Source organism: Sorex araneus, chromosome 2 (genome assembly GCF_027595985.1).
Source record: "Sorex araneus isolate mSorAra2 chromosome 2, mSorAra2.pri, whole genome shotgun sequence".
Classification (NCBI taxonomy): domain Eukaryota; kingdom Metazoa; phylum Chordata; class Mammalia; order Eulipotyphla; family Soricidae; genus Sorex; species Sorex araneus.
Genome location: NC_073303.1, coordinates 132,343,695 through 132,367,074, shown reverse-complemented (window position 1 = coordinate 132,367,074; position 23,380 = coordinate 132,343,695). Strand labels below are relative to the sequence as shown.

At 44.7% G+C, this 23,380-nt stretch overlaps 1 protein-coding gene across 15 annotated transcripts in view; it reads right to left on the bottom strand.

Annotated features, from left to right (window-relative positions):
* Window positions 1-22,895, bottom strand: part of LRCH3 (leucine rich repeats and calponin homology domain containing 3) — a 124,060-nt gene extending 101,165 nt beyond the window's left edge. For 4 of the 15 annotated variants that reach the window (XM_055129758.1, XM_055129760.1, XM_055129761.1 and 1 more), the window contains exon 1: window positions 21,950-22,888. In XM_055129758.1, coding sequence (XP_054985733.1) covers window positions 21,950-22,736 — 787 coding nt within the window. In that variant the 5' untranslated portion in view covers window positions 22,737-22,888. Of the gene's footprint in view, window positions 1-21,949 lie in introns of all 15 variants that reach the window. The other 11 variants (XM_055129751.1, XM_055129753.1, XM_055129755.1 and 8 more) reach the window with 6 other exon arrangements.
* Window positions 22,896-23,380: the final 485 nt, after the last annotated feature.

Genomic DNA, 23,380 nt, shown 5'->3' with positions numbered 1-23,380 from the left:
CTGTGCTGGTCATTGTAGATCTGACCTTAAGAATGTTTATTCAGCAACTGCTGTTATTAAACAATGTCTTCATAGGAAGATAAGCAATTGAACCAGTAACAATTAGATGTCTAGGAACCAGAGACAAATACACCCATGAGAAGTAAAGTTTTGCTAATGGTAGAAAGCCCTAAATCTCATAAACATAACCACAAAGTAACATGCAAAGACTGTGCTAGCTGCTTCCAGACCCAGGATCACCCCCTTCCCCAGCTGTGGCTCTAGGGGACTGGATCCAGCCTGCACCTCTTGCACTGAGACACTGGTCTGTTGGCCAAGTACCCTGGGACTTGGCCTCTGGGCCTTAATGGGAGCCCCCTCAATAAATAAATGAGTAACTGAGCTCTGGGCATAAATCAATATTCAGCACAGATTAGGATCTTTACTTCCTATTTTAGGACGAGCTACTGAGGCTTTAAGAAGGTTTTTGGTTTTTTTTGCCATAACTTTGACTTCACTTAAGCCAAAGCCTCAACCAGAACAAAACCCTAACTAGCTCTCTTCAATTCTATGACGATGGAGAGAGATAAGGAAGCTGCAGAGAACAGACTGAACTAGCAGTGGTGGGTTTCTGAGGGTGAAAGCCAGGGACGGTCTCCAGAACCACAGTGCAAGATGAGGCCGGATGTGGTGCTGCTGGAGAAGCTGCAAGCTAGCCAGCTCTAGAGAAGGTCACTGCTGAAATCGGCGATGCTAAGCAACAGGCTTCCCATGCAGACCTAACTGCACTGGAAGGTGCCACTGAAGGCTTCCATCCTTGGAGCGCAGTCACGCCTCACTGTCCCCCAGCTCCACAGGACAGGCTGCTCACCAGGGGCCATGACAGCTGGGGATTCCAAGCTGAAGCCAATGCTTATCTGACTTTCCAAAAAGTCTACAGCCCTTAAGAATGACACAAAATCTATTCTGCCTAGACTCTCTATATAAATGGGAACAACAAATCCTGGGTAAAAGCACATTAGTTTTCAATATGGCTTAGTGAATATTTAAGCCCTAAATTAGTTACACTATTCTTGGGTTTCCCTGTGCATATAAAATTTAAATTTAGAGATTATGAATATGTCTCGCAGGTGCAGTGTGTGCATCTCGGAGGTAGAGTTTGAAACTTAGAACTGTCCAGGAAAAATGTTATGTTTACACTCTAGTGAGTGAATAACATGTTTATAAAAACCAATTTATGTACTTAAATTTGAAAATGGACTGGAGCAATAGCACAGCGGGTAGGGCGTTTGCTTTGCATGCAGCTGACCCGGGTTTGATTCCTCCAACCCTCTCCAAGAGCCTGGCAAGCTACTGAGAGTATCCCACCCGCACGGCAGAGCCTGGCAAGCTACCCGTGGTGTAGATATGCCAAAAACAGTAACAACAAGTCTCAGGATGGAGTCGTTACTGGTGCCCACTTGAGCCTACATCACACAAAATCTCTGATGAAAATAATAGGCTACTAATGTTCTCATGCAGCCTATGGATCAAAGGTCATTGCAACTTTTGACACTGTTTAAGAAAGGTATTTGGTAAGGTTGTAATGGCTAGAGACAGCAATCTCTCTGACAGAACAAGGCAAAGTAAATAAAAAGCCTTTGGAAAAGATTTCATCATTCTTAAAACCATTAAGAACATTTTCGAGGACCAGAGCAATAGTCCAGTGGGTTAGGCACTTGCAGTTCATGTAGCCAAGCTAGGCTCAATACTCAGCACTCCACCTAGTCCCCCAAGATCCACCAGGAGTGATCCTTGAGTGCAAAGCCAAGAGCAGAAGCCCTGAGTACTGCTAGATATAGACCCAAACCCAAAAATAGATAAATAATTTTTAAAAAGTAATAAAAATTACAATCTTAAATCATGGAATGTCAAAATATCAACATTAACAGGCATTTGGGAATTGATTGCAACCATGGTGAGCTGACCGGGAGGACTGAAATAGTAATGAGCCAAAATTGGAATCAGAGTCTGCGGATGTGAATCGCCGAAATCTCAGTGAAACTGAAATGCGTATGGGGTTGGATGAGAGCAAAGAAATATTTTCAAATTTCACTGTCACTGTCATCCCATTGTTCATCCATTTGCTCAAGTGGGCACCAGTAACGTCTCCATCCTGAGACTTGTTGTTACTGTTTTAGGCATATCTACACCACGGGTAGCTTGCCAGGCTCTGCCGTGCGGGTGGGATACTCTCAGTAGCTTGCCAAGGCTCTTGGAGAGGGTTGGAGGAATCAAACCCGGGTCAGCTGCATGCAAGGCAAACGCCCTACCCGCTGTGCTATTGCTCCAGTCCATTTTCAAATTTAAGTACATAAATTGGTTTTTATAAACATGTTATTCACTCACTAGAGTGTAAACATAACATTTTTCCTGGACAGTTCTAAGTTTCAAACTCTACCTCCGAGATGCACACACTGCACCTGCGAGACATATTCATAATCTCTAAACTTAAATTTTATATGCACAGGGAAACCCAAGAATTAGTGTAACTCATTTTACTGCAGCATTTATTTTATTGAAGTGGTCTGAAACAATCCGGAGTATTGCTTAGCTCTGCCAGCAGACCTGTACACATGTTAAGCAAAATACAACATTGGGTTAAAGAAAACACTGCAGATGAGTTTAAACATATGCTTAAAACAGGAGATAACCATACTCCCTTTATATGGAAGAAAAGGTGAGAAACAACCAAACGTTGTGTCTGGGGCATGCTGGAATACAGTGACCAGTGTTGTGTCTGGGGCATGCTGGAATACAGTGACCAGTGTTTCCAACATATGTTTCTCAGCATGCGTGTGAATAACTTCTTTGTGGGGGGGGTGGGGTGGTCAGTTGTAGCAGATGGCCTCTTTAGCAGTGCTGAAGACAGAGGCCACTCCCAGAAGAACAGATCTGGCACTGCAGGGGTGGTAGTGCTGGGAACATCAGTGTGACATCCAGCATGCTTGGGGAAGCACACAACGCCAGGAACCAAACGTGGCAACTGAACATACCAGGCACATGGTCCAGCTTTGAGCTATCTCTTTGGCCCCACAAATTATTTTCATATTTAAAAAAAAAAAGATTATTTTAGGACCAAAGCTCAAGTAATAAGAGCACAAGCTTAGCACACACTGCAGGGCAGAGCACCAAAGCTTCAGGCCCATATCACCAAACCAAACAGCATGAGCAGTGGTCCCCAGCTCTTCCGGCATAACTGAAAATAGCCCAATAAAAAAAAAAAAAACAACAGAAAACACAAATTAGGGGGGTGCAGAGCTGCCAGCAGGTCAACCTGTACCCTCAGGGTGAGTGCATCAGATGCCTTCAGGCTTCCTGATATCCCAAAATTGCCGCTGTGCCTCTGGCTGGACCCCAAGAATGCGAGGCCAGTTTTCCAAGAAATTAAATGTCCAGAAGTTAGGTATGGGGGATCCACACCCAAAAACCACCTCCAGCTCAGCTATACAAGCTCACTTATCGGCCTCACTTCAGAGACCCATAAATAAATCTTGAAAGATCAAAAGCAGCAGTTAATTTCAGACCAGCCCAAGGCTGAACAGACTGGTGTAAACTGGAGGTGGGGGGAGGTGGGCATCAGCCTGGTGCCCGCCCAAGCAGAGCCCCTGGCAATTGCTTGCTCCCACAACCCCAAATCACCACCATGCCCCCACCCATAATTCATTGTCTCAGGACAGACCTCACCAAGATATTAACTTTTTGAAAATTAAGATCTGCGGGTTTTGTGGCTAACATCTCCAGGCTTTCTCGGGTCGGAATGGGCTGCCTCCCCCCACTTCCCTGTACTCCTGGAAGTCACTACCACAAACCACTTCCAGCACCACCATGCCATGTAAGCTCTTCTACCAGTCTTGCTTCAGAGACCTCTACATAAATCTTGAAAGAGATCAAAAGCATCAGTTAATCTGGGATGGCCTACTTCCCCCACCTCCCTGTAGTTCCGGAAACCTTGGCAATCCCGTCATATCCCAAAGCTGCCATCCAGTTAAAAAAAGCTACTGCAGCCTTATAATCCCGATAAAAATACCAAAGCCCTGAGCAAACATGATGACCTCTTAGTACCTGTATTGCAAACCATAATGCACAAAAGGAGAGAGAGAGAGAGAGAGAGAGAGAGAGAGAGAGAGAGAGAGAGAGAGAGAGAGAGAGAGAGAGAGAGGAGAAAGTGACTGCCAGTGGCGGCGTCCAGGTGGGGAAAGGTATTTCTCTCGCCTCTTCCTTGCCCTTGGGTGAAGGGCGTGGTGACCGCCATATTATGAGGACCACAGATGGGATTTACGAACGGCAGCAATAGGACGTGAGGGTGCTCTTGGGAAGAGGGGTGGCCCCGGCCCCGCCTGCCGCCAAGATGTGATCCTGGGGGCCACACGTGTATGCGGCCTCTCCACAGCTGCACGAGCGTGACTCCAGACGCCAGCTAAAGTTTTCGGCATGGGCAGCTCCTTGCAGAATGTCTCCAGATTGAGAACTAAGCCGTGGCCCCATGCCCGCCCAGGAGGGGAAAGGTATTTCTCTCTCTCACCTCTTCCTTGCTGGAGGTGAAGGGCATGGTGACCACCATATTATGACGACCACAGATGGGGTTTACAAGCTTGCAATATCCAATATCTGGAAGAAATCTCCCTGGACTTAGTTGTCAAAGTACAGAAATCCAAAACCACGTGGCCTCATATCTCTTCACAACAGGTCTGACTCTAGTGAGGTACTCCTAACAATAATAGTGAGGTTTGTTTTGAAATATTGAATGTTACCAAAGTAAACAGAAAGTAAAATAAAATTTATCGGTTACAAGGCAGGGGCGGGGGTGTGGGGGGCAGGATGGGAGGTATACTGTGTTTTTTTATCTTTGGGGTGGTGGGATATGGGCACTGGTGAAGGGATGGTTGTTTCAGCATTGTATAACTGAAACTTAAGCCTGAAAGCATTGTAATTTTCCACACGGTGATTCAATAAAATAAAATTCTTAAAAAAAAAAAACAAAAAACATAAGAGGCAGGCGGGGTGTGGGGTGGGGTTGGGGATGAAGGGAAGGATACTGGGGACATTGGTGGTGGGAAATGTATACTGGTGGAAGGATGGACTTTGATTATTGTCTGACTGAAACCCAATCATGAACAGCTTTGTAATGGTCTATCTCACAAATATTCAATTAAAAAATTTTTTTTAATGAATTAGAGACTGAGTACAGTAGGCAGTGCCTCGCACACGGCCAAACCAGCCTTGATCCCTGGCATCTCATATGGCACCCTGCACATGGCTAAGAGTGATTCTTGAGTGCAGAGCCAGGTGTAACCCCTGAACATTGCTGGGTGTGGTCCAAAAAGCAATGCAAAATCAATCAATCAATCAATAAAAAAATAATTAAAATAAATAAATAAATAAATAAAATAAGCACTGTTGTTCTATTGTTCATCAATTTGCTCAAGCGGGCACCAATAACATTTCCATTGTGAAACTTGTTGTTACTGTTTTTGGCATATCGAAAACATCATGGTAGCTTGCCAGGCTCTGCCATGCGAACAGGATACTCAGTAGCTTGCCGGGCTCTCCGAAAGGGATGGAGGAATTTCAACATAATTTCCTAAAACTCAAGAATAGAAAATAACACTGAAAGAATTGGAAAGTAGAAATACATGTGGCAAAGTATAGAGAGGCCAAACATAAGACTTTTTAGACTCTGCTAAGGCATCTGGCATCTTAACATACATAAAGGGAAACAGATACTTTTATAACTCAAAATACTTTAGTATTTGATTTGATTTGGCAGGGAAGTACGTGATTTGATGCTTTTGTGGGGGGGAAGGGGGATGTGGGTTAGTGCCCACCTCTGGATATGGGCACATCCAGAGGTACTCAGGGCTTACTTCTGGCTCAGAGCTCAGGTATTAATCCTGACTCAGAGGACTGTATGTGGTGCACAAGATAGAACCCAGGTTAGCCATGTGCAAGGAAAGCACCTTGTCCACTGTACTATCTCTCCTGTCCCAGATGCATACTTTAAAAATACCATTTTTGGCTGCTATCTGGAGAATGTTTTCAAAAGGTAAAAGCAGAAAAAGAAAGATGTACACTATTGTACTTCCCAGGGACACATGAAAAGTCTGTATTGGAGTTTCAGCGAGAGAAATAAACAACTTAGGTTATGTTGGTGCAGTTATGATTTGCTAACTAAGGAAGATGAAAGACAGACATTAAAGGATGACTACTGTTTTAAAGTCAAGCTACATTCTAGATGAACTCTCACGAAACTTCAATGAGTCTGGTCACTGTGTGGATATGGTCGATCGTGCTGAATCCTTTTCGGAACCCGGCTTGCTCACATGGTTGTCCTTCATCTAGTGTTCTGCCTATTCTATTCAGGATGATACGAGTGAACAACTTGTAGACGACAGACAGCAGGCAGATTGGGCAACAGTTGCTGATGTCATGGATGTCTCCCTTCTTGTACAACAGAACGGTCCTGCTGGTTTTCCACTGGGAAAACCTTGCATTCAGACAGGTAGCATGTGAAGAGCTGAGCCAGTGTATTGACGAGTACTGGCGGCAGATTCTTCAGGTGTTTGGGTCTGACCTTGTCTGGACCAGGTGCTGTGACCAAACTCACTGAAGTTTCGAGAGAGTTCAAGATGCCGCTCTGTCTAATGTTCATCGACTTAAGAAGGCCTTCAATTCTGTTGAGATTGAAGCAGTCATGGAAGCCCTAGCCAAACAGGGCGTTCAAACTCAGTATATCAAGATCCTCTGCAAGCTGTATTACGAATTCACCACCAAGATCTCACCATTCTACAAGGAACTGATCATTGACGTAGAGAGGGGTTGGGCAGGGCGATACCATTTCACCGAAACTCTTCAGTGCCATCCTTGAGAACGTCATGCGACGACTGGAATGGGAAGGAATGGGAGTGAAGATAGATGGTCAGCAACTACACCACCCCCGCTTCGCTGATGACATTGTTCTCATAACGCCAAACAGCCAAGTGGCACAAATGCTGGCCGACTTTGACCTCAAGTGTGGAAATGTCAGACTGCAGCTGAATCTCAACAAGACAATGCTCATAAAAAATGAACTAGTCCCTGACATTCCATTTGCTCTCAATGGAACGAACATCTTCGAATGCAGCAGCTATGTGTACCTGGGTCGAGAACTCAACATGAGGAACGACTTGGCGCCAGAACTTCGTAGGAGGAAGAGAGCAGTGTGGAATGCCTTCAAGAGCGTCAAAGAAGAGGTTAAAAGGACGAAGAACCTCGACTCCGGGCACATCTTTTCGATTCCACTGTTCTTCCTGCACTAACGTATGCCTCAGAGACCTGGGCCCTACACAAACTGGGTGAGAATGCTATTCAGGTATCCCAAAGAGGAACTGAAAAAACCATGCTAGGAGTATCACATCTCATTCAAATGAGAGAAGGAATCCAGAGTTCCGACCTCAGTCAAGAGTCAAAAATCAGGGACGCTGTCTAGTTTGCTAAAGCATCAAAAATCAGATGGGCCAGTCACGTAATGCGATTCAGAGACGACCACTGGACTAGAGCTGTTACCGACTGGATTCCACGGGACATTTAAAGGCCGCCCACTAATGAGATGGTCAGACTTCTTCGTCAAATCCCTGAATGAACGGTTTGAGGCTCTTCCTGTGCCTGGAGCGAGCAAATATCATTGGGCTATACTAGCACGCGACAGGGACAAATGGAGACGTTACTGGCGCCCGCTCGAGCAAATCAAAGATCAACCTGAAGACAAGTGATACAAGTGATACATTCTAGATGGTGAGCTGAGGTAAGTCTCCACCTTAATCATAGACTGATGGTGGTGCCATTAACCTTTATTTTTGCGCTTTTTTGGGGGTCACACTCGGCGATGTTCAAGGATTACTCCTGGCTCTACACTCAGGAGTTACTCCTGGCAGTGCTTGGGGGACCATATGGGATGCCAGGGATTGAACCCAGGTCTGTCTCGTGCAAGGCAAACAACCTACCCGCTATACTATCGCTCTGGCCCTGGTGCCATTCATTCTTAAGAATACATTACTGACATTAACTTCTCTCTACTTTTTGTGTGTTTGGGAAGACAAGGTTGGAAGGGCTTACGATCAGTAAAATCAAGAGTACATCTGAAATGCCTATTAAGGCACCGAGAGGAAATATTAAGTAGACAACTAACTGTATGTCTGGTGTTCAGGCACAAGATAAAAACTGAAATTAGAGGGCTGGAGTGATAGCACAGAGGGTAGGGCGTTTGCCTTGCACGCGGCCGACCCGTGTCCGATTCCCAGCATCCCATATGGTCCCCCAGCACCGCCAGGAGTAATTCCTGAGCGTAGAGCCAGGAGTAACCCTGTGTATCGCTGGGTGTGACCCAAAAAGAAAAAAAAAAAACCAGAAATTATTTGTTGGGTAAATCAAAGCTGACTCTAGATGAATTCAATTGGAGGAGAGACACAACTGAACTCTCACACATGCCAAACCTCTACCTGAGGAAACTCCTCATAAACACCCCAACCCAGCCTTCTCTTTTTTTATTTTCTAAATGAGGAAATATATGAAAGATTGGCTTAGGGGCTGGAGAGATAGCACAGCGGGTAGGGCGTTTGCCTTGCACACAGCCGACCTGGGTTTGATCCCCCGCATCCTATATGGTCCCCCAAGTACCTCCAGGAGTAATTCCTGAGTGCACAGCCAGGAGTAACCCCTGAGCATCGCCGGGTGTGACTCAAAAAGAAAAAAAAAAAAAAGACTGGTTTAGAGAGGCCAAACAAGTAAATAGTAAAGAATCAAGGTAAAACATCAAAATCTTCTTACTCTCTAAGTATCATCCCCTTCAGCCCACTCCATCTCATCAAATCCACGGAGTGGTGTGGTCCCTGTGGTCCTGAGCACTGATGAGCTGAGCTACTCCACACCTCCAGCCTACAACCAAAGGAAAGGCTGACTGCAGCAAAGTTATACTATTTACAGTCAGGATTTGTCTATCATTTAATGCTTGCTAAATTGGCATTACGATAACTGTATACTTCACTGAAGGTTAACTTGGTTATTTGACTTTAATATTAAATACCACATCATTTTTTCAGGCTGCCTAGGAACTAAATACAATCCTACATTTAGGGAATTCAATACTTGATGGGTTGAGTTCTGTGTCAATAGAAATTGAAAAACACTGCATAACATACTTGCATTCCCAGACTCTTAATTAAAAGACAGAGGAGCATAGGGCAGAGATATACAATTCTTTCCTAATCTTGAAATGAAGGCAGACAAAAGATCCTAATTTCCAGTGGTTGGAAAGCATTATTGGTAACAAGTGTTCTGGTGCTGCAGTGCAAGCCACAGTATCCAGCCCCAGTGGCAGTCAACAGCTGTAACATGATTTGGGATGCTGCTCCTGTTACCTCACCTTCCAACCTCTGGTTTTCCAAGCCTCATAAAGATATTTTGTGTTATTTACAGCCACTGTGTTTTTTTTTTAAATTGGGCTGTGGGGGAGGGGAAGGAGCTCCCTAACAGTGTATGTGGGGGGATAGGAGCTCCCTAACAGTAAGGGGGGAACAGGCGCTCCCTAACAGTGTGTGTGGGGGGGATAGGAGCTCCCTAACAGTGTGTGTGGGGGGTGGGGGGGAGGGAACAGGACCTCCCTAGCAGTGCTGGGGGGAAACAGGAGCTCCCTAACAGTGTGTGTGTGGGGGGGGATAGGAGCTCCCTAACTGTGGGGGGGGGGCGTGGGAGGGAACAGGAGCTCCCTAGCAGTGCTGGGGGGAAACAGGAGCTCCCTAACAGTGTGGGGGATAGGAGCTCCCTAACAAAGTGTGTGTGGGGGGTGGAACAGGAGCTCCCTAATACTGTGGGTGGAGAGGAGCTCCCTAACAGTGGGGGGGGATGGGAGGAGCTCCCTAAGAGTGTGTGGGGGGAGGACAGGTGCTCCCTAACAGTGTGTGTGGGGGGGGATAGGAGCTCCCTAATAGTATGTGGGGGGGTAGGAGCTCCCTAACAGTGCTGGGGGGGAATAGGAGCTCCCTAACAGTGCTGGGGGGGGGGCGGAATAGGCGCTCCCAACAGTGTGTGTGGGGGGGGAACAGGAGCTCCCTAACAGTGCTGGGGGGGGATAGGAGCTCCCTAACAGTGCTGGGGGGAAACAGGAGCTCCCCAGCAGTGCTCAGGATCCCGGTCAGTCCTGGTCATCCTTGGCGCTACAGTGCTGAGGGAAGCAGGGCCGCTACGCTGACTCCTGCCCTGGGACCAAGTGTGCTGGAGACTGACACAGACATAAGCACACAGGCAGGCATATGTCCCTCTGGCTACACATTTACCTTCAACTAAGAACTAGGATTAACCACAGATGTTCCATTTTCATAGCGTAAACTGATTATCTACTCATGATTTTAACAACTTCAATTGCACTCTTTAAAACAAACCAAGTTTTCAAGTGTTTATTCTAACCTCTATTACAGTGCCCAATTTTTCAAAATAACTGAGCTTTAAAGAAATACATTTCAATGAAGTAAAATCTTTGGGTTAACTTAGCATGTAAAAAATTTACTATCTAACCAAATTAACTATCAGGTGGTGTTTTCCGGATGACCTGTACCTAGACCATCAGTCTGCTTGATAAAGATTCAGCTTAATGGATACACAAATCTGAATCACTTTTTGCAGTTTAGAATAGGAATATCCTCTTTTGGCAGGGGTTGGGGTGGGGTGAGGGGCTGGGATTACTCCTGGCTCTCGTTGAGATCACTCCTAGCAGGGTTCACAGGACCGCACATAGTGCCGAGGACCATGCAAAATGAGTCCCCCTGCCTGTTGTACTATCTCTCCAGCCCAAACTCAGGAATATCCCTTTTTAAAATCGTCATTGACAATTTTATAGGCAGAAAGTCAGAGATCTAGCAAATGTCTTGCCTGCCACTTGATAACAGATGATCAGAAATCTAACATTACTAAGTTAGAAAACATGTCACACTAGTAGAATTGTACAAGGAAAAACCTCCAACCCCATCAAAAAAAAAAATGGGGAAAAGAAATTAACAGAAGCTTCCTCAAAAAAAGAAATACAAATGGCCAAAAGGCATATGAAAAAACACTCCACATCGATAACCATCAGGGAGATGCAAATCAAAACAACAATGAGATATCAACTCACACCACAGAGACTGGCACACATTCAAAAGAACAAGAACAACCAGTGCTGGTGTGGATGTGGGGAGAAAGCTACTGTTTCATTGTTGATGGGAATGCCGAATGATCCAGCATTTTTGGAAAACAATATGGGCATTCCTTAAAAACCTAGAAAGTGAGCTTCCATATGATCCCACAATACCACTTCTGGGAATATATCCCGAGGATGCAAAAAAAGCATCGTAGAAATGACATCTGTACCTGTATATTCATTGCGTCACTGTTCACAATAGCCAGAATCTGGAAGCAACCCGAGTGACCGAGAACAGACAACTGGTTAAAGAAACTTTGGTACATCTACACAGTGGAATACATTAGGAAAGATGGAGTCATGAAATTTGCTTATAAGTGAATGTTCATGGAGAGTATCATGCTAAGTGAAATGAGTCAGAAAGAGAGGGACAGACATAGAATGACTACACTCATTTGTGGAATATAAAATAACAATGTGAGACTAATGCCTAAGGACAGTAGAGATAAGGCCAGGAGGATCATTCTACGGTTTGGAAGCCGGTTTTATGTGCTGAGAGAAAAGGCAGTTGGGATGGAGAAGGGACCATTAAGGATCTGGTTCAAGGTAGAGAGTTAATCTAACTAAAGTTTTGAGTTTAATTTCTGGCACCACAAAAAAAAACAAAAACAAGAATAAAAAATATACTTTATTAGCAAAATAAAGCCCTATTTTCTATTTTAAAATTTTTTCAAGAGCTAGAAATTCTTATAGCTTGCCTTGCACAAGGCCGATCCAGGTTCGATTCCCAGAATCCGATATGGTCCCCTGAGAACCTCCAGGACTAATCCCTGAGTTCAGAGCCAGGAGTAACCCCTGTGCATTGCCGGGTGTGACCAAAAAAGCAAAAACAAAACAAAACAAACAAACAAAAAATCTCAGGGCTGAGTGTAACAGAGACAATACTGGTGCCCACTCGAGTAAATCGACATACAATGGGATGACAGTGATACAGTGATACTCCCTTAATTACTGCTGAGGTTGAACACTTTAGCCACAAATTTATCAGCAATTTGCAATCCTTTTTAGTAAAGTACCAGAGTTCAAGAATTTTCTCTAAAGTTTTGCTTGGGGTAGAGGGTGACTGTTGAGGATAGTACCCAGGGCCTCAAATATATGAAGGACATGTTCTATCACTGAGATACAGTTTTTGTCCTGGTTATCAGCTGTTTGCTATATTTATCTCTCTTATACTGGCTTATCTTTATACTTTCTATGTTGTGCATATCATTTTTCAGACTATTTTTATGGGGAAAAAAACCCATAAAAGGGGGGGCCGGAGCGATAGCACAGCGGGTAGGGCGTTTGCCTTGCACGCGGCCGACCCGGGTTCGATCCCCGGCATCCCATATGGTCCCCCAAGCACCGCCAGGAGTAATTCCTGAGTGCAAAGCCAGGAGTAACCCCTGAGCATCGCTGGGTGTGACCCGAAAAGCAAAAAAAAAAAAAAAAAAAACCATAAAAGGTACTTAAGGTACTTAAGTAGTAACATACTTTTTTTTTTTTTTCAGTTTGTTTACAGGATAGTTATTTCAGTCAAACTTGGAAAAAGTATATGGTAATTATAGTAGTTTACACACAGGAATTTTTTTGGGGGGGTCACATCCGGCAATGCACAGGGGTTACTCCTGGCTTTGCACTCAGGAATTACTCCTGGCGGTGCTCAGGGGACCATATGGGATATGGGGATCGAACGTGGGTCAGCCACATGCAAGGCAAACGCCCTACCCACTGTGCTATCGCTCCAGCCCCCCACACACAGGAATTTTTGAGTTACTAAAGTAACCAGCAATATTAAATGTAGTATAACTACTTTTAGGATCATAAACTAGTTCTGAAAGTTTAAGATATTTATTAGCTTTTGACTTTCTTGCTCTTTTAGCTTTCTTTAAAAAATTTTTATTTATTTATTTATTTATTTATTTTTGCTTTTTGGGTCACACCCAGTGATGCACAGGGGTCACTCCTGGCTCATGCACTCAGGAATTACTCCTGGCGGTGCTCAGGGGACCATATGGGATGCTGGGAATTGAACCCGGGTTGGCCACGTGAAAGGCAAACGCCCTACCTGCTGTACTATTGCTCCAGCCCCTGGTCTTGTCTTTTATCCTCAGCACAAAACATACAGAAAAAGAAAAGGCTTGATAGTACTCGCATTCTAACAGCTCCAAGACGAATTTAAATATCACTTAGTGTATTTCTATAGAAACTGAGTTATAAAGGGTAGAATTATACACAGTATTTCATCACTATTTCTGAAACCAGGAATGGGGTGGTAAATTATATAAAAGTAAAAGCATTTGTTTTGATTTTCTCTTATGGCTAGTAAGTTGAAACCATAGATTTCTATTACAGCAAACATGGAATATAGAGTAGAATCTCTAAAATTCCAAGCCTACAAATTTCCTATTGAGGCAACATCAGCTTATCATCTTGATATTCCCAAGATGAGAATAAATGTAAACTTCTGTCATTCATATATACTTAAGGAAAAAAACCAAGTGAGATAACTTGGTTTAGGTTTCTATTTGGTGGGGAGGGTGGGGGTCACACTGAGCAGTGCTCAGGGGACCATATGGGGGGCCAAGGATCGAAGCAGCCTAGCCCCATGCAAAGCTGGTCCCTTAAGCCCTGTACTTTACCTCCAACCACTCTTCTCACTGCAACCTCCACGCACTCTAACAGAAAGATGTGCCAGAGATCATGGATGTTAAGTAAAAAGAGGTATGAAATGTGAACTAAGAAGACTTTCATGTTTAGAAAAAAATACAAGTTTCTGAGGGCGGCCTATAAACATAGCCAAACAGATGTAATATGTAAGCCTAGCTATGAAAGTGTTTGAATTCTTTTATGTTTGTATGAATTTTTAAATTGCTTATCAAATGATTTGTTAGGTTAAGTTCACTTCTAGGAATTTATCCCAAAGATAAGAAGATGTGATCAGAGTCTTATAAAAGGATGAAAAAATATCAGACTCATCTAAATGAAAGGTATCTGATTCTGGGACCGGAGAGATAATAGAGCTTGCAGCACAATCTGGCTTTGAGCCCTGGCATCTCATGGGGTCTCTCACTGCAAGAAGTAATTCCTGAATGGGAAGTCAGGAGTGAGAGCTGGCATCTCCCCCTGAGCTGGATATGGTCCAAGAACAGAAACAAAAAGGGAACCTGGCTAAATATATTAGAGCCGATAAAGTTCTAGTACAAAAAAAGTTATATATGACACAGTATTTCAATATACTTCAGACGGAAAAAGCAAATAATATAATACTGGTATCTTCTGGGTGCGCTGTGGGAGCATATGTGGTGCAGGGGATCAGCCCAAACTCAGACTCCCACAAGATAAGTGTCTGATTATCTGTACTATCTCTCCAGCCTCTGCTCTTCATTATAAAGAACCTTCTCTCAGAAGAGTTTTCCAGATTTGAATATACAACATTCAGGTGGATGGTAAATGTGTCAACTATATAGTTCAAACCTTTATTAATAAAGTTGCTTAAATGGTAGTCTTTGCTAACAAGATTTTCTTTCTAGAAGAAAAATAAATTCCAAAAATAAATCCTTGACTACCCTCATATTTGAGCAAAGATCTTTCTAACTGCAAACCCGTTTCCTGCTGCCCCCTCCTCTACCCTCTGCCTTCTCAGGAATTATTTAATAGTGTTTTCAGCTCTAGTATCCATGGTGGTTTACTGTTATGGAAATAGAGTAACACCACCAAAAAAAACAAAACCTAGGGAGTGATATATAAGAAATTGCAAAGAAAACTTCAAGTCTATTCAAGACTATCCGATTTCACATTCTGTGATGATGGAAAAGTTCTAGTATTCATGTGATCCCACATGACAACATGCTGTCCAATATAATGCATGTGGCTTCTATACTTGAAAAATGGCTGGCTAACCAATGGCTAAACAAATAAATTATCAACTGACTTTTAATTTTAATAACCACCCATGATTAGCACCTCCCACACTGAATAGCACTGGTCTTAGAGAAAGTCCTGGATGCTGATACCATGGTCACTGGCATACCACTGACTGACTTCTCCAGTTAGGATTTCCAAGACTAACAAAACCATCATTTTTTTTTTTAATTAGTGAATCACTGTGAGATAGTTACGGACTTACAAATTTTCAAGCTTGCATTTCAGTCATACAATGATCGATTACCCATCCCTCTACCAGTGCCCATTTTCCACCACCAATGGTCCCAACATCCCTCCCACCACCCCCACCCTGTCCCTTTCACCCCACCCCGCCTCTGTGGCAGGGCATTCCCTTTTGCTCTCTCTCTCTTTTTAAAACCGTCATTTTTGTGGCTTACAAACTGATTCCCTGGCACCTAAGACCCTAAGACCCCAGCACCTCAAAAAGAAAAAGTGTGTGTGTGTGTGTGTCTGTGTCTGTGTGTGTCTGTGTGTGTGAGTGCACAGAGGAAGGGGCGGGTATTAGTAAAAGTTACTTCCTTTAAAAACTAAATGAAGGGTCTGGGGCTATAGCACAGTGAGTAGGGTGTTTGCCTTGTACACGGCCCACCTGGGGTCAATCACTAGCATCCCATATGCTCCTCCGAGCACCGCCAGGAGTAATTCCTGAGTGCAGAGTCAGGGGGTGACGCAAAAATACAAAAACCTCAATGGTCTTAGTAATCTTCATTATTCTTTCCCTAGGAAATGCCCACTTCTATAAAGTCCGTCTTCTCATGGCTTTCCATTTTCATAAATGTGATCTTAAGAGTCCCACTCCACTTCAACAGGAAGCTTTTTCCCAAAGATGAGTCCTTGGTTTTTTTCCCCTTTTCTGACTTCTACTTGGTGATTCCTCACAGTTTCAACTACAACCTCTGCCTTCTGCACCACCTCACTACATAATCTTAAACACAGTATACTAACCTCTAAGAAACTGCTCCTTATCTGTAAACTAACTTAGCTGGTGCCGTGGGTGCTTGGCTTCCAGTCTCTGAATTCTCATACGGGCCAATTATGGGACATAGTTTCTGTTTTTACTCAAGCTAATTTCTTTTCTTGACTTTTTAAATGCTGGTGCATGTGAAAGTTACCAGAGACTAGCTTTTCCACTCTCTACACTCAAGAATCTCATAAACTCTTCTTTAGTATATGCTACAGTTTGTGATCTCACCCTATAAGCTCCGTGACTCTAAATAGTCTAGATTTTCTCTTCATTACTCTCTATAACATTTCTATTTGCTGCACACGATTACCTAGATCTGCCACCAGCTCCTTAAAGGTATGGATCAAAACCTCCCCCTAGTCCCACAATAATGTGTAGGGGTCAGAGACATGAGACATGAGCACCCAAGTTCAGTTGCCAGAGTAGTATGGTCCCTCTCTGCTACAGGAGTAACCCCCATACAGAAGTGGCCATAGGGGCTGGAGCGATAGCATAGCGGGTAGGGTGTTTGCACTCGACTGACCCGGGTTCGATTGCCAGCATCCCATATGGTCCCCTGAGCACCGCCGGGAGTAATTCCTGAGTGCAGAGCCAGGAATAACCCCTGTGCATTGCTGGGTGTGACCCCCGCCCCTGCCAAAAAAAAAAAGTGGCCATAAACCAAATAATTAAAGAAAAAGAAGGGCCAGCGTGATTATACAGGGGTTCAGGAATCTGCCTTGCACAAAAACAGAAAGCAGAACACATAAGACAAAAAAACTGTACTAAACTTCTTTATCAGTATGGTTTAGTGATCTAAAATACAGGTTTCAAGGACAGGAGATTTTGAATTTAAATCCCATTCTGTTATTTTTTTGCTGCATGACTGTTATTAATCTTAAATCTTCATTTCTTTTAATGTGCAAAAAACTGGGGTCAAAAACAGTACTTACAACTCAAGCTGTAGAGTATATATATGTTATATATGTGGATATATACATGTGTGTATACATACTGCATATACATATGTGTATATCTATACATATACACACAGCTTAGTATATACCTGGAATATGCCAAGAGTGAGTGCAATAAACGTTAGCTACTATTATTATCTGTCACATTGCCACTGCCTAGTTAGTCCTTCAGGTTTAAGAGCTTGCAGTCTTTGATTCAAGGTCCTTTTAAAAACAATTTCACTCTTCATTTGTACATTTTAATTTCCCATTATGAACTCTGCCTTAGATTTTCATACTTTTGGATTATGACTATAGCCTCCCAACTGGATTCCTAGATTTTTAAAAATTAATTTTCCTTTATCTTTTCCCTTCCCTTTGTTGTTCAAATGTCACAAACTCAATTGTGGTGCCTGAGGTGGGAGGAGAGGGCAGATCACACACTGGTTGTGAAGCAGCAAAGGTCCCAGATGTCTGGCGCCCGGGGAGAGTGTGCCAGGAGTAGAGCCAGTGTGTGGCCACCAACGCTAGGCTTGACACTGAGCCACAATCCAGGGCTACCAGATTACTAGTCTTTTTAATCCTCACATTATTTTAATTCCCCCCATATTATCTAGCATATAGGAGCTTTGCTATTAGCAGTTCATCTAAAAAACAAAAACACTTTTTACTTCATTGCCACTGGCTCAGAGTATTATACAACTTCAGGAGAACAGTTTCACATACCTTCAACTGCAAACAACTTGCCACATCCACCATTCAAATGCAGTGTCATCACACTACCAAAATGGACCCCCGTGGGGTCAGTCAGACAGATCGTAGGGAGAAGGCCTTACACACAGGCCTGTGAGGAGTAAATTCTGAGCACAAAGCCAGGAGTAGGGCCTGAGTACATCAAAGTGTGGCCTAAAAATAATAAACAAATAATAACAAGAACAAAGAAATTCCCTCCCTTGTATTGATTTCTTTATTACTCCACTAAACTTCTTGAATTCCAAGAGGGTAGGAAGCTTTGGTCCTATGTGCTACAACTGTCAAAATTCCTCAGTACCTGTTTACTGAATAAATACTACTATTGTCCCTGTCTCTAACCTTTATCATCAACCTAGTATTCTCTTATTCAAATAGTGTCTCTTCTATTCCTTAATGCAACCATTTTTCAGACCAAATAAACGTCACCATATTATCAAGAAATCTTACTGCATTAGTCAAATTGTTAATTCTGTTTAAAAAAATCTACTTAGGGACCCTCTGCGCCTAAAGACTTTGATTCCAGAGATCTAACACATTCGGGCATCCAGCGCAGCATCTAATAGCAATGCACTGGGACTGCGAACTGGGCTACAACTCTGTGCTGCCGGGAGGTGGATTCTTTCCTCCCCACCGTCTTCCTGCACGGAAAACGGCGGGTTGGCGGCACCCACGTGGCAGGCGCCATCTTCTAAGACTCCAAACCCAGAGGTATTCGGTTTTTACTCTTGGGGCTCCCAGGAACTCATGGGAAGGGGGTGTAACTGGCGCGCCCTCGGCCCAGATAAATCCGGAGCCGCTGAGCGTGAAGCGGACCCTCTGCGCCTAAAGACTTTGATTCCAGAGTCTTCTTACAGCAATGCACTGGGACTGTGAGCTGGGCTATTCAATTTCTGGCAGAATTTTCCCTGGACTTTATACAGAAATCCAAAACCGCTCGGACACTACTTAACATTTATAATTATCAGCAATGTGAAACGATTCCTTTTGAACAGGTCTGACTTGGGGGGGGGGGGAAACTCCAAATAATAACAGTAAGTTTTTGTTGAAATATTGAAGGTTATTAATGTAGCAGCCACCTCTCTGGACTGTAAACTAAGCAAAAGCCCCACGCTGGCTGACGAGGCGTGGCGTACACCACACTTTGAGGCGCGGGAAGGGGAATTAGGGGGAAAAGAAAAAAAAAAAGGGGGAAAAGGAAAAAAAAAAAAGAGAGTTATGTACTTGTAGTAGTGGGGCTACATATCTCTTCATTTCCAGCAATGGAAAACTAATTATCAAATGCCTACTTGGTAGTAGGTCTGTCTCTCTTGGGTGGAAACTCCAACAACTATAGTGAGTTTTGTGTTGAATTATGGAATGTAATCAAGGTAAAGAGAAAAATGAAGTGAAATTCATTAGTTATACAGCAGGGGGTAGGGGGTGGGGGCGGAGGGGTATACTGGGTGTTTTGGTGGTGGAATATGGGCACTAGTGAAGGGATGGGTGTTTGAATATTGTATAACTGAGACATAAACCTGAGAACTTTGTAACTTTCCACATGGTGATTTAATAAAAAGTTAAAAAAAAATCTACTTAAAGTTAGCAGAAAAAAGATTTTAAAAATTTGCATAATTTGAAAGTCTAAAGAGAGCCCTAAACTAAGTCAAGTTTGAACTCATCAAAGTATATATATAGCAGGGAGACTAGATTTTGAAATTTTCTCACACTAGGCTCAATCCTGGTTAGCACTGTCTTCTGTTTTTTTAGCTACAGATCTATGAGCAAATTATAGATCTGTATAATTATCTGTAAAAAAAAGGAATAGTAGTACCTAGTTGTACAGAGAGGCTGTGTGGTATAGAGAAAACTGTGAAAATGAGAGATAATGCAGGATCACGAAATCCTATCTTTACTACTAAATATGTGACTTTCTACCAAATGATACGCCAAGTGGGAATAATAAAACTCAATCCATTGGTTATGAGCATCTAACAAGACAATTTATTGTGAAACAACACAATAAATAGCAAACACTGAATAAACATTTAATAAATGTTATCCACATCAACTTTTCTGTTGAAAAATTTTGTTTTTATGTACTACCAAAGTACAATTTTTTAAAATTTTTGTATACTTAAGTCTGCAAAAGCACAATTTTTTTGTATTTAATAGATTATTTCTACATTTTAGAAACAAATGTAGTCTTAAAACTTTTTTATGCCTTCTGTCTAGACAAAAATTCACCCATCAAGGGGGCTGGAGTGATAGCACAGCGGGTAGGGTGTTTGCCTTGCACGCGGCCGACCCGGGTTCGATCCCCGGCATCCCATATGGTCCCCCAAGTACTGCCAGGAGTAATTTCTGAGTGCAAAGCCAGGAGTAACCCCTGCGCATCACTGGGTGAGACCCCAAAAAGCAAAAAAAAAAAAAAAAAATTCACCCATCAAAATGTTTTCTATAGAAATAACCAAATAAAAAATCCAAAGCACAATAAGAATAAAAACCAATTATATAATTTATTCTTTTAAATGCTCCTGGGTTGTGTGTGTGTGTGTGTGTGTGTGTGTGTGTGTGTGTGTGTGTGTGTGTGTGTTATGCTTTTTGGGTCACACCTGGCGAAGCACAGGGGTTACTCCTGGCTCTGCACTCAGGAATCACCCCTGGATGCTCAGGGCACCATATGGGATACTGGGAATCGAACCTGGGTCGGCCGCGTGCAAGGCAAATGCCCTACCCACTGTGCTATTACTCCAGCCCTGCCACTGGATTTTTGCTAATAAAATATTTTTTGTTTGCTAGCTTGCTCTGTTGTCTGATTTTTCTGTTTTGAGGTCAGGTGCTCAGGACTCTCTGTGTCAGAATCACTCCTGGTTCAGGGATCACTCTTGGCTCTGGGTTCCCTATGTGGTGGTGGGGATCAAACCCAGGGTCACCATATGAGAGGCAAATGCCTTACCCACTACACTGTGTCTCCAGCTTCAATTAAGAATATTTTACAGGCAAAACATGTTGGTCCTAGAATTATTCAAAAGTAGGTAAGAGAACAAGTTAGATAAACTCCTTTAATCCGATTGTCTTTAGCTTCAGGCTTAATAATGTAGCAATGTTGAAATGACTCACACCTGTTTAAACTGCACTACACTCAAACAGAATAAGGAAATTTGGAGTACAAAGATTTTAGAGATCACCTATCAGACAAAACACATGCAACAGGCTGGGGCTGGGTCACAGTTGCTTTTGCTAGAAAGCTTAGATATCACTCACTAAAAATACAAACCACGTCCAACTACATACAACTGTTTCCCAAAGAAAGAGATTGCTAGCATTTAATTTTTCATATTTCACGCAAGAACAAGAGTTTAACAACCTATTTTTCTAAAACGATTGGTCCATTATGTAACATTTATTAACTTTCATAAGTGTACAGGCATGGGAAAGATGTAATATAAAGAGTTTTTAACATACTAAATGACACAAAGCACTCTATATCTATGGTTGCAAAACACCATATGAAAATAAATAACTACATCATACTATAGAAACCTGTCTAAGGGATTTTTCCCCCCTTTGTGTTCGTGTACAGCATGAATAGACTCGGTTTTTCATCTACTCCCTGAGGAAGCTGTATCTTAAACACAATAGAAACATAAGTTGAACATCTCAATCACCATTGTTCGGTACAACTAAGAAAATCAAGTTATACTTAATTCCTGTTTTCTTTCCTGTGTTCAAAACTAAGAATGAAGCAAAATGTTTGTTGCGTTTTTAAAAGCATTGCAACTGCAAATCACGGAGCTTTCCTAAGTTTTCGCTCTCCGGCGTTCTCGGGGCGAGGGTCGGCCGAGCGAGGGGGTCGCCCGGCTTCCTAGCACACCTGAGGAGCAGGGCGGGGGACCCGGCGCTCGGGCTCCCGGAAAGCGCCGCGGGGGCGCAGGGGCCGGCAGTGCAGCGGCCTGGACACACCGACGTCCCTGCCCACCCGGACCCCAGCAAGAGCCGCCTGACCTCCCGGGCCCTGAGGGCGACGGGGGTCCGGCTAGCAGCCGTGTTCGCAGGGGCGGGGACAGCCGCAGCCAGCCCCTAGCGCGGACCCGCGCCCGAAAGACCCCCGAGCGCTCCGCCCGCCCCCCGAGCGCCCCCCGATCCACCCCGAGCGCCGCTCACCGGCCCGGGTGGTGTCCGTCAGGTCGTGGCTGGCCGCTCCCCGGGGAAACTCCCTCAGTTTCCGGCCGCTCAGGCTCAACACCCCGCTGAGCGCCGCCTCCTCCAGCGCTCGATCGAGGGCTCGGCTCCAAGAGGCCGGGCCCGGGGCCGCGCCGGAGGCCGGGCCGCAGCTAACGCCGGAGAGGGCCCCTTCCGACGGGCCCGGGCCCGCGCCGCCCGTGCCGCCCGCGGCCGCCGCCATTTCCCCGCCGCGCCGCCGGCCGCCACGCGCATGCGCGCAGAACTGCGAGTCGGGGCGGGGACGGGGCGGGGCTAGAACTCGGGGCGGGGCCGGAGCCCGGGGAGGAGCGGGGCCAGGCCGGTATTGGGCCGACGGATGGGCCCCCGAGTTCGGGGCGCAGACGGGACCAGCCAGACCGGACGGTACGGCAGCGCCGAGGAGCCCGCGTCGCCTCCGCCCACAGCCAGGGTCACAGGCATGGAACGGACTCGGGATCCGAAAGCCTTCCACCCAGGGCTCCCGGCGGCATATCTGGAGTGCCGCTAGGAAACAGGAGCGTCCCTCGGGGGAGCTTGTCCGCTTCTGCCGAGGCCTGGCATGGCGAGCGGAGGGCTGCGCTGCAGTGCCCCCACCGGCCTCTAGGGGGCCCCCGCAGAGGCCGGGCGCGGCGAGAGGAGGGCTGCGCTGCAGGGCTGCCGCCGGCCTTAAGGGGTCGCGGGACAAACAGCCGCGCAACGCTGCAGGGCTCTGAACACCCTCAGCTTCTGAGGATGAAAAGGATGGCATTAAAGCCCAAAACTTTGATAGGAAATAAAATTTGTGAAAAATAATCTGCCTGTATCTTTTTTTTTTTGCCTTGGGTCACACCCGGCAATGCACAGGGGTTACTCATGGTTCTGCACTTAGGAACTTAGGGGGCCGTATGGGATGCTGGGATTTCAACCCGGGTTGGACGTGTACAAGGCAAACGCCCCACCCACTGTGCTATTGCTCCAGCCCCTGCCTTATCTTTAATAAATTAGGGCGGGAGTGACAGTACAGTAGGTAGGGCGTTTGCCTTGCACACCGCTTACTAGGGTTCGATTCCCAGCATCCCATCTGGTCCCCTGAGCACCGCCAGGAGTAATTCCTGAGTGCAGAGCCAGGAGTAACCCCTGTGCATCGCTGGGTGTGACCCAAAAAGAAAATAAGGAAAGAAAGGAAGGAAAAAGAGAAAGAAAGAAAAAAGAAAAGAAAAGAAAAGCAAGAAATTAAAGAATCACAGTTAAGAAATGAAACTGGGCTGGAGCAATAGCACAGCAGATAGGGAGTTTGCCTTGCATGCGGCCAACCAGGGTTCAAATTCCAGCATCCCATTTGGTCCCCTGAGCACCACCAGAAGTAATTCCTGAGTGCAGAGCCAGGACTAACCCCTGTGCATCGCCGGGTGT